General features: G+C 41.9%; 1 protein-coding gene across 3 annotated transcripts in view; it reads left to right on the forward strand.

Moving 5' to 3' along the window:
- Positions 1–12,067, forward strand: part of pard3ba (par-3 family cell polarity regulator beta a) — a 200,630-nt gene that overhangs the window by 133,922 nt on the left and 54,641 nt on the right. For all 3 annotated transcript variants that reach the window (XM_088074335.1, XM_042513093.2, XM_088074336.1), the window contains 2 exons: positions 10,281–10,391; positions 11,588–11,878. In XM_088074335.1, the coding sequence (XP_087930461.1) occupies positions 10,281–10,391; positions 11,588–11,878 (402 nt within the window). The remainder of the gene's footprint in view (positions 1–10,280; positions 10,392–11,587; positions 11,879–12,067) is intronic.

A 12,067-nucleotide genomic window follows, 5' to 3' on the forward strand; every position in this document is an offset into this window, starting at 1 on the left:
TTCCTCCCTTACATCTCCTGTTGTCTATCATGCAGCCCCACATTCTCTTTATTCTCTTTCTCCTTCCTCCTTTATTGCCTTCTTCCCTTCTCTTCGGCTCTCCTCTCTCTCATAATGTCCTTTTTCTGTCCTTCTTCTCTTCTTCTTTCTTGCTTCCTTTCTCTCGGTCCTTCCTATTCTGCTCTTATTCAGACGAAGCCAAATTTTGCTGCTTTGTCACTGATTTCAGTGTAAGATACAGACGCCAAAAGCCACAGGACAGCGTCCTTTTGTGATGCGGCTGGGCAGGACCTTTCGCGGTGTTATGAGATGCCACTGTTTGGACCGATTGCACCGGGCATGGCAGTGTGACTTTCACATCGATGGCATCAGTTGTTAACGTGGCTGGACAGAACCTGTTGTTGCTATATGCTACGCTGCTGGAAGGCATCAAGTTTAAACATCGCCGGTAAAGACGTAGTATCAGGAGCCCGAGGGGCGGCGTCTGGGTCCAACAAACCCCACTTTCACCTGGAAGGCAGGTGTTCACTTCCTGCATGATTGTAGAGCTAAAACCATGATGGTTTTTCCTAAACTTAACCAGCCGTGCCTTCGTATCCTAACTATGCGCTTCAGTTGATATCCGGGTGTCAGTTTTGGCAACGTTTTGTGGCGATTTTGGATGAGGACACGTTGGTCCTCTATTCCTTCTCCTGGCACCTCCTCCCTTCTCCTCTTTTCCCTCATCACTCTGTCTTTTGTCTGACTGAAGGATCAGTACTCTGGGGACTGTCCAGGCGTTGATTAAGAGAAGCTTTCCGTATCTGCTTTGTGTTCCCGTGAGAACGACCTGCTCTCTATTCATACCTGCCTGTCTCCCAGCCTCCCCCTCGCTCCTCCATGTGTTAAATTTTTAAAAGGAAATTAACCCTTTAAAACCATAGTAAATTGGCTTGATTTCTTTCAAAAACTTCATAAAGTATAAGAATGCAATTTTAAATATGTTGTTGTTATTATATTTCCCCTGATTTTCTTTTTTTCCCTAGACATTTTTTAATAATAACTCTAAATGTGTTAATTTCTTGCAATTTGTTGAACATTTCTTACCATGTTGATCATTGCCTTTTGTCATTTTATTTTCCTTTCATTTCACTTATTTTATTCAAAAGGGAAATACACATTTATCAACATTTTTGTAAATATGCCAGCCTTAGCCATTTGGATCATTTTCAACTGTTGTCCTTTGGCAAGATGTTTTGAAACTTTTAAAATGATAAAACTCACATAACAATGACAGCAGGACACCATAAAGACAGCAGCAGCAAACAGAAATTTTAAGACAGAACACCACCAAGTCAAAGCAACAAAAAACAGCAGAACATCAAAAAAATGACACAGCAACAGCAAACAGCATCTAAGCAGCATGTTAGTGAAAGAAAGCGCACCAATTTGCTCAGGTTTCATAGGTTTAGATATCAAAATAAGAACTAACGGAAGAATCCTCCATTCCCATCTTCCTCCCTACATTATTAATGCATTCTAAGTGAGGCTGTTTTAACTGCGATTAGCATCGGGTGGATCTTCTTCAGCTGCAGTTTTATCTCTCACACTCTTTTTTTTAGTCCTGTGGCTGCTAATATCAGCCATTAATGGAAGCTGATTTGGGCCAAATTGCTGGTATGCGGCGCAGGGGCATATGGAGAGGAAGTCAGATAAAAAGATTTAATTATGCCCAGTGGGGAAAACTCGGGACCTGCTGGCTGTTTTCATTATCGAACAGAGACGGGGCTCTCTGCGAGGATTGGCTGACGGTACTGTCGATCACAGGAGGAGGTTTTTCAGTGACCTGGCTTGACCTTGTTGTTGGGTGACAGTCGACTTGTAGCCTGATCCCCAGTTCCACCAGGAAACCACACCAATTTTAAAGAGCGCTTGTTGTCTATTTTTTGCTGCCAGTGTCATCCTGTCTATTTCAAGCCGGGAATATTTTCCGACTAGTCTCACCGCGAAGCAGCGCCGCGTCGCCAGAACAGGAGAAGGAGGCTCCGTGTTACATCACCACTCTCTATAGTGTTAATCTCTCTCTGTGTCTCCCGTTTCTCTCTCTCCCTCTGGTTTGTTTCTTTCTCACCCTCCCTCTATCCCTCTTTTTCCCTTTACTGCAGACTCCGCTGAGATGTGCGCGCCCCTCTCCAAATACATACAGAGCAATCTAATTACTGCGATAACATTTCTGCTTGGCTGATTAACTGTTCTCCCTGTGCCTCTGAACACAGCTGCATTGCTTCTATATATTCCTAAGCTCCTTATTCCTCCCCAGCCGAGCTGCACTTTCACGGGAGCTTTGGCTCACCCATCCGTCTCTCCCCTTTTCTCTTACTTCTTTTTTCCTCCTCTCTTTCTTCTTATTCTTAGTGTTTCTCGTTTATTCTCCAAGGCAGATAGGCTATTTAGCAAGCTCTCACTTTTTCTGGCTCGCTCATTTAATTTCTTTTTTCTTACTTACTCATTCTTTTGGGCTTTTCTTTTGTTTTTTTTTTTATTTTCGCTCTGCTTTTCTTTTTCAGTCTGTATCTAGCTCGTATTCATTCTCCAAGACAAATAGGATGTTTGGCCAGTTTTCTCACTTGGTCTGAACTATTTTCTGCCCTCTTATTCCCCAGAACACATTGAGCCTGCTGCAAGAACTCACAGTGTTCTGTTCATCATCGATTTAAATTTCGAGCATCATATTCAAATGCTTTCAAATGCCAAAATTTAGACACCAAGACTAACTTGCATGTTTTTTCTCTGGGTCACTGCAGAGTTAATGTGAAGATCATGGAAGAAAAATTCACACTTTTACAGAAAAGCAGGACATATTGGGTCGCCATGATGCACCCATGAATGCGTACTTAGGAGCAAGTATACTCGAACTTTATCAGAGCTACAGTAAGAGGCATAACACACCTGTTTTTGCCTCTTCACACCAGCTTCATGAATAATTAAGAATCGCTTTTAAAGGGACAGTTCATCCCAAAATCATAAGTACACGTGTTCCCTCTTCCCTCTTGTGCTGGTATCAGTTTTAAATAGTTTTAGTCTGAGTTGCAGATTGTTGGAGATATCAGCTGTAGAGATGTCTGCCTTCTCTCCATTGTAATGGAACTAGATGCCACTCAGCTTCTGGTGCTCAAAGCGCCAAAAAATGTACAGAAACACATTCGACTTTATTCTTAGGTGGGGACAAAAAGTAAACAGGATGGTGCCGTCTTGAAGCAAAAGCATCTCGGACAGCTTTGTGTCCGTGCATAGCCAGCACACTCCTTGGATAAACCTATTTAGCCTTAGCCCATTGCTGCAGCACGCTCTACAGTGGAAGCCGTGCTTTGAGCGGGGGGAGCCTAAACTGAGGGGTGTCGTGTGTGGCAACCTGTTTGCCATGGGGTCATGGTCCGTGTATGCCTGTGGTGTGACCACTATATTGCGATGCACCAGCGCTCATTTTGCAAATCAAAGTATTTCTGTAGTCAATGACGGCAATTATGTCAATAAATCGCCATGACTCGAGTTGAGTCCCAAAGTTGTGAGTCTTTACCACGCAGGTGGGTATCAGCAGAATTATAGAATCCAGTATTTTTGGAGCCATACCCATACTGGGGACTTATTGAGATTGTGGGCAACAGGCCTGGATGGAAGCAAGATGTGCCTGTAAAAAAAATACATTTAAAAAAGTCAGCAGCAATGTTTCATGACCCGGTTACTCAAAATAATCCACAGAACTCGTTGTGAGCACTTAGGAACTGTTTTCTTTCTACTGGACTACATCTGCCAACTTTCACCTTGCAGAAGTAAGCGTGCACCTACAGCACACTTCCTTCTGCACGGTGATTCGGTTGGTGGGTGTAGTTTGGTAGAGAGAAAATAGTTCCTACATGAAACTGCTCACAACAAGGTCTGTGGATTATCCTGAGTCATCAGGTCATGATTTTTTGCAAAGAGACATTGCTGTTGAGTTTTTCAGATGTATTTTTTTAGCGCTTTGAGCACTACAAGCCCAGGGGGGCTGGACCAACATCTCCATCACTCTGTAACCTAAACCAAAACGATCTAGACTGATAAACAGCACTTTACGTAAGAGGAAAAATATGATTTTGAATGATGAATTTTTGATTTGAGGATGAACTCTCTCTTTAAGTTCTCACTTCTTATGTCCTTTTTTCCAATACGATATCAATACTTTACCAACTTTGTCACTATCTATTTTCTCAGCCCTTTGTAACCTTGTTTTTGGAAAGTTGTTTACCGCCACCTCTCCTCTCTTCTCTGTTCAACCAGCTTCTGTGCAGCAAGCTGTTAGTGCTCTGCAGTGTCATTGTGTGTTTCAGTTTGTGCAGAGCTGTAGTTTGTATGTGTGTTTGTGTGTGCCTCACCTCAGACACTGTATGGCAAGGTGTTCACGAGTTTCATCAAGTCTGCGAGCGTGTTAGCTCACACACATAATGCACGTACACACACGTCAATTAAGTCCCTGTCCTGAAAACGTGACTTCCTTCCCACACACACATACACACACGCATATCCACAGTGCCAAACAGCTTTCTCACGTCCCTCCTCACGCCTGGTGATAACCACCCACTGATTCCCTGCTGCAGCAGATAGGAAAGCTTATTAAGACAACGCACATTCAACTCACGCTGCACACCGTTGGAGTTGTTGTCACAATTGCAGGAAACAAAGCACTGCTAATGCCGGTAGTGGAAGTGAAGAGATGATTTCTTGCAAGAGTTGTGGAGAAAAGGCCACCGTCACGCTGTTAAGTCTGCGGAGATGAAAAGTTTAGTTTGTGGCCGTGGGAATAAAATGCAGTTTGTTAAGAGAATTGTGTAGAATAGTTAATTTTGTCTGATTGAGTGTGCACTCCCGCCCTCTCTGGAGGGCTAATTGCGCAGGTCAGGTTGGTGACATCAGCACACTGGCTAGCTGTGATCTCCATGTTACATATAGAGCCTCATTAGAGCACGGCTAACTGAGCGCATGCACCCCCCCCCCCTTACTCTCCTACAGTAATGAGAATGACAGTAGCTGTAGTAATTACAGTCAGTCCAGTTTCTTAGCAGCCGCTGGCTTTGCAGCGAGTTTGCTGTGCGACTGGCTAGCTGTCCAAATCAGGGTTTTGATTTTTTAAAGTGCAGTAGTCATCAGCTATGATGGCGGACTCTGGTTTTTGGATTCATTCAGACAAATGGAATGAGGAAGAAGAGGAAGAAGAGTAAAGGCCACTGGCTTTTCAAGAAGTAGATGAGAAGCTAGTTTTAAAACAACTTTTTCGAAAATTAATATAGGAATCATCTGTTTTTAGTTTGTTCTTGTGAATTTTAATTATTCTTAAAAAGGGAGCTACAAATGCTAAATCATCAGTAGGGCTGTGCATTGGCAAGAATCTGGCAGTACAGTATGTTTCACGATTCAGAGATGATGACTCATCATATTGAGATATAGTGCAATTTCTAAAGCCCATTCAGATACATCAACAGTTTGAATTGCAGTAACTTCACTAGGATGACTAGATCTATGATTACTGTTATCTGACTCCTTAAAAATACAATAACTTGTTTGACTGGATGTCTGTAAGACAATCACAGGGTTTTACAACATCTAAAGTGGACTGCAGTAGAGACACACCCCCTTTTTCAACAAGCATGGGCAATCGCGAGAAAAGGAGGACGTGCAAATCTATTGATCGTATTGTTAAAGTTCAAAATTTGGGTTTAAACTGTATCTAAAGTAAACATGAGATGTTATTTCTTGAAACATGTTAAAAACATGTAAAAGATTTATTGATTTGACTTATAATGCATCGTATTGATTATTTACTCGTAATATTAATCTCAGGACACACCGTTTTCTGGAGATACTTGAGAATTTGAGGTTATTTTGAGTATACAATACAATGCTGAACTGTTAAGACTATTTATTGAAATTCTCACTATTAGGTGGTTACATGCATTCAGATTTTTCATCCATTGCAGATTAGTATTTTAATGAAACAAATTTTTGCTTATGATTTATGAGTGCATTTAGAGGAGGAGTCCACCAATACAATATATTTTCTTGTGCTTGAAAAATATAAGAATTCTCAATGGGTTAAATCAAATTTTAGGAAAACTGTCATAGTACAAAGAACAAACGCAAATATGCATAAAAAAAGTTTGTATTCATATTCATCACAGTCTCAGTAACTGTAACCACTTTTATATATAAAATGGCTTGCTGGATTCTTTAGGTAAATAAATTCATAAAAATAATTGTAAACAGTTAAAGCAGTGGCAGAAAGTCTCATTCTCAGACGTCAACGCCAACCGAACAGTCCATCGCCGTCTCCTCTCAGGAAGCCGTGCTCACAGAGGTGACGCCGGGGTGACGCCGGGAGTCGGCGGGCTAATGATGACAGCGACACACTAATAATGGTTCCCAGTAGCTCCTGTGACAGTGGGGGAGTGTATTAAATGGGACACCAGAGCAGACTGACTCACCCGGACCCCCCATCTCCCCCTAATGAGAGTTTGATGGAGTGGTTGTGTAGCGAGATAATGCTAAGTTAATGAGATGTCCTATTGCATGAGACTGTTTGCAGTTCCCTACAGAGTGTGTGTCGCGCGTCTTGATGTATATAGCTGTCTGCCTGAGTGTGTGTGGCTGCTTACCTGCGTTTGAAAGCAATATATTGGTTTCTAGATTGCTCTGTGTGTCTGAGTCAGTATATAAAGCTGTTTTTGTAGATGTGTGTTTTCTCGCTGCTGCTTGTACTTACAGTATAGTTCTGTCATTTAGTTTTTACCCGGCAGCAGTCAACAGGAAATTAACTGTCAGATTTCTGAAAGAGTGACGGAGCAGAAAGTGTCCTAAGAAGAGACAGAATTAATAAACGAAACAAGTAGCAGAAGGCAAGTGATGGAAAAAAAAAATATAGAGAGAAGGCAAGCAATGAGACATCGTTAACAAACAGTTGGCTCTCCGCAGTGGGAAAAGATGGGAGTTTTGGCGATGAAAAAGGGATAAGATAATGGGAGAGCGGGGTATAAACACCTCCCTCATGGCAGGTACATGTCTCTAATTGGGAGTCCCGCACCCATTCTGCATCCCCCCCTTCCTTTTCCTTCCATCTTCTTCCCAGACAATGCAGTGAGAAAAAGAGGCTTTCCTAATTAATGCAGATATAATGATGGGTCCAACTGTGGACCTCTGCCCCCTTTGAATGTTGATTAAGGTGCTGTGTGTGTGTGTTTGTGTGTGTGTGGGAGGGGTGAATCAGGCAGCTCAGCCACATGAACCTGGGATTTTTGGATAATTATATATTTATGTGTAATATAATTATATTTCTGTCGATGCACACAAGGTTGAATAGTGCTGATATATTTCTTTTATACAATGTTGGATTCTATATGCTTATCAGTGAGGTAATTGGTAGTCTGCTTTTGGCTGCGGCATAATGTGGGAGTGCTTCGAAAATCCAAATAGTTCCAAGGGGGAAAAAAAGAACGTGTAGAGAAAAGAGGCTGCGGCAGCACCCACACTGTGTCTGTGGCAGTGATCTCTAGGAAGCAAAAGACATTACAGCAACAAGGGCTAAGTAGCAGTCAGCTGAAGACAAAATGAAAATAAAACAATGATGTTGCAGGTGAGGAATGTAAACTTACTAAAAGAGCCAGAGATCAGGAATCTGTAATAGGTGCTGGTTTTGCTCAAAGGGGCGCTCCACTGATTTTACACTTGAAGATCAGTTGAATGTTAATGGCTCGTACCTCTCAGCCTGGGATTTCTGACTTGTATAATGTCCTCTGTGGTGTAGAGGAGCTATGTCAAGTCTGAAAAATAACCCTGATGATGTCATCTAGGTCATCTTTATTTGGTCTTCGGGAAAAGGGTGCACTGAATCTCATTTAGTCACCTGACTCCTTGAACAAATACAAATAAAAGAGTGATTTGCCCAAACAGTCTGTATACACCATTACAGTCATGGAAGAAATCCAGTCAGCTGAAACTATTAAAATGGGTGCAGGTTTATTCTGGGTGAGAATGTCTTTTAACAGAAAACCAGTGTTACAAACTCAGGAGGTTGAGTCCTAAAAATGTGGGAATTTACTAGGCATTGGAGTCTATTTGATATACACTGTTGAGTTTTATTTTCAGAAGTGTAGGATCCAGTGTTTTTGGAGCTAGACCCATACTTGCAGCTAAAAATCTTGGGCTCTTTTTTATGCCTCCACGCCTGATACAGCTGTAGCCAAAGGCATTATGTGTGGGTTTTTGGTTTTTTTTTTGTCCCATCTTGGAACATAATTTATTAGGAACGTCTGTAGGACGTTCTTTCAGATTAGGCACAGGCGTTTTCTTCAAATTTGGGGCATAGTTAACTTGGACTTGATGATAAACTGATTAGATTTTGCAGGTCAAAGGCCACTGTGACCTAACAGAACATGTTTTTAGTCTTAACTCGACTTCTTTTGCTAATTATGACAAAAATTCACACAATTGTCCAATAGGAGAAAATAATGACATTTTCTATCTAAAAAGGTCAACTTAACTGTGACATCATAATCTTTTCTGGTCATTAATCAATTCATGTCTCAGGAATAGAGGGAGTCACATTTGATCAGATGCTGAATTGGTGACACTAATCTTGAAACTGTGCTGATCGTCTGTGCTGCTGGGTTGAAGATGTGTGTGGAATATCCACGTTTTAGAATTTGTTGCTTCTTTGCAGCTACATCCATTTCTGAAGCAGTGTCTACTTTCATGGCTACAACTTTGTGTTCTTTGTGTTGTTGGTGTTGCTGTTAATGAGCTTGCAGGTGATTGTTGTTACACAATGTGACAAAGCTCTTTATTCATGGTATTGTAATAGTTTTTTTTAGGGGTGTGAATGTGATCTGATTTTCTGGAGAGAAGCAAAATAAGACAGTGGCATGGGGAAGTAGGGTCACCCTAAAAGGTGCGACAAAACTGAGATGTCAATAAAGCACAATATTTACACGCGAAGAGATCTACTGTCAGATAAAGAAGCATCTGTCTGTTGACTATTAATGGTTCGAGCTTTAAGTGAATGCTGGAGTGTGTAGTATACTTACATCAGACCACAGAGACTCCTAAACACAGGTCATACAAACATTAAGTGACTGTGTAAAAAGATAAATTGATTTTTCACCTCTCTGTGCCTCCTTCGCGTGAGCAATGTGAATATCCACCTTGCTGTTGGCAATGTTAAAACACACAGGTGTAAGTGAGGTGAGCAGATTAGCTGAAAACAACACTAATTGGTTTGCAGGATGGTGGCAGGCCAACCTGGCATCCCTGCCTGGGTTTTCATGCCGGCTCTGACGCTGCGCGCCGCTTTCGGCCTGGCCAGCAGGTTACCATTCAGGCCACGTATCTGCCTGTAGCAGTGATGAGAAGTGCCTCGCTGTTAATGAGATAAACACAGACATTAGATTGGCTCAGCAGGAGCTCGGAGGAAAGGAGGGGGGCGAAGAAGAAGTAGGTTGGTGTGTGAGACGGAGGAGGCGAGAGAGGGTGAGAAAGACGATGTGGAAGAGAGATAGAATATGAAATATTTAGAGGAGAAGGCTCGCTTAATTTCTTGAAAGTGTGAAGTGGAGCTTCATTATAACTCGGAACAGAGGTGACAAGTATATTTTGCCTGTGAAATGAGAGAATAAGAGCTCCACAATGATAATGATGATGATGATGATGGTCATTATGGCAAAGTTGATAAGAAAAACAGAGCACACTGTGGTGTAACAGCGATTTTATTGGGCAAAATGTTAAAATATTCATGCTCCATATGCTGCGTGACAACTATACCCCTTTTTCATGTACCCACACACACAGATATACTCAGTGTGGATGTCATGCCTGCTGTGACGTTATAACCATATCTATCATTAAGCAGTCTTTTTCCAGGCAAAGCCACTAATGAACGCACAGGAGTGAGTTTGCCTAGCAGCGTGCATGTGTATGTGTCAACATTTGGAAATGTGATGCGAGGTGGTGTATGCGGTGTTTGCACGTTGTGCGAGTTATTGAAGAGCCTCTTTCATCAGCTCGTGTGAGCTCTGTTGCCTGCGAGTGGAGTTTTTTTGTTTCATCGTAAAAAGTCGCTAGAAATATTCCATTAATGGGCGTAAACCTTCAAAGTAAAAGCACATTTGGCAGCCTGTGGTAATTCAGTCTCAATATACAATCAATTCCCGTATCACAGAATAAATTATGTTGTCCATAACTCCCTGTGTTGCATCTGTGTTTCTCTCTGTGTTGTCCAGGTTTGGAAAGAAGAAAGACGACAAGAGCAAAGATGCTGCCAAAGCTTCCAGAGGCAAACTGGACGCCCTGAGTGAAGAGGAGCTGGAGAGGATTCCTGACCAAAGGGACAGGTACGAGTCCCTCATGGGTGGAGTACTTCTCTGTGCTGGTTTTTAACAGTTTTGGATGTCAACACTTACATTACGTCATTACAACATAACAAAGCAGTGGCAGATCTTCCTGTAGGTGAAAGCAGCCGCTGTCTACATTGCCACATTGAAACATTACATTTAAAAGATTTCTAAATATGATTTATATGATAATTTTATTTATTTATTTATTTATTTTACTTGCCCAGTGCCAGAAAACACCCCGAGACAACTGATAACATGAGTGTAAAAATCATCTTTGTTTTCAAATACATTTTTTATGAGGATGTTCGCTGTTTAAAGTTGTGTCTCAGACTTTTGTCAGCTCTGTCAGGTTTCTACAAAAACATAATTTAATTGGTTTTTAAAAAGGTGGTAATGCTGCTCAAGTAGTGGTCGTCTTTCTACTTTTTGATAAATTCAGTAAATAATACTGCAGTCAGGAATGTCTCAGCCAGAACAAGTCAACTCTGTAGCCCCTCTAAGTACGAGGGACAAGCTAGATTTCTTAAACATAGTTAAAAAATGAAATTAAAATTTGTCCTTTTAGTTTAGGAGTCAAAATTAAAACTGAATAAGAATTATGGTTTAAAAATGAGTATCTTCGCGCAGCTATGAACCAAAAAATGGCTACTCACTGTGATTGCTTTAAATTTAAAGTAAATCCCTGGGAGTTTGGCCCATTACAGGGTTTTATAGGTAAGACCTTGATATTTTAACAGCATGTTTTACCAGCCTAATTGAAGAGTCAAAAAAAAGGTTTTGTCTCGAAAGATAAAAGAAAAAGAAAAAAAAGAGAAGATGAAATTTACAAATTTGCATGTACCGTATTCTTTTAATGTTATTTATTGTAATGGCTGTGTTGTTTGTTTGTGTTCATTTGTCATTTTTTGTATTTATTTAATTTTTGGGCAGGAAAGGGGCTTGCCTAGGATGCCAAATGTGCTCTGTGTGGCACTGCAGGAAAGAGTCAGGGAGTTCAGTAGTACTATAGTGTTGTGACTGACACGGTACCGTGCAAGTTGTGAATCATCCCGATGCAGCAACATGCACCCACCTACTCTAAAAAACAACAGCTCAGTGTAACGTGCAGCATCCGAGAGTCATTCAAAGAGTGTATAATGCTTCTCTTTCTTTAGTCCTCATGTGTAACTGCCTCCTCCCCTCCTGTCTGACAGCTACTATCCACGCTACGCCGAGATCCAGTCCAGCCACTTCACCCCCGAACCAGGTTCCTTCCCCGATGTGGAAGACGACGACAGCGACCCCAACTACGCCCGCATCAACAACTTCCGCCAGCCACCCTCACCCCAGCCGTTTATCAGCCGCACGCCCTCTCCGGCAGCACTGACAGGTGGGCCTAACCCGCTTCTGGCCTCCTCTGAGGAGCTGGATGGGCTCTACGCCAAGGTCAACAAGTCCAGACCCCCGCCAGCTCTGCAGAGCCAGCATCAGACACAGGCAGAAAGGTAAGAGAGCGAAGGGAGGGGCTTGATCATTTTTCTAGACTTACGGTTAGCCAAATTCTGCGTGTGCACTCTCAACTTCACCTCACAAGTATTGTAATACATTTTATTTTGAATGTGTATGTCGCTTTGCATTCTGGGTTGTGTGGGTAGGTGTTTGTACACACAAGGTCACGGACTGTGGCTTGACCG

Source organism: Plectropomus leopardus, chromosome 24 (assembly GCF_026936395.1).
Source record: "Plectropomus leopardus strain MGB_pleo_1.0 chromosome 24, ASM2693639v1, whole genome shotgun sequence".
Taxonomy (NCBI): Eukaryota; Metazoa; Chordata; class Actinopteri; order Perciformes; family Serranidae; genus Plectropomus; species Plectropomus leopardus.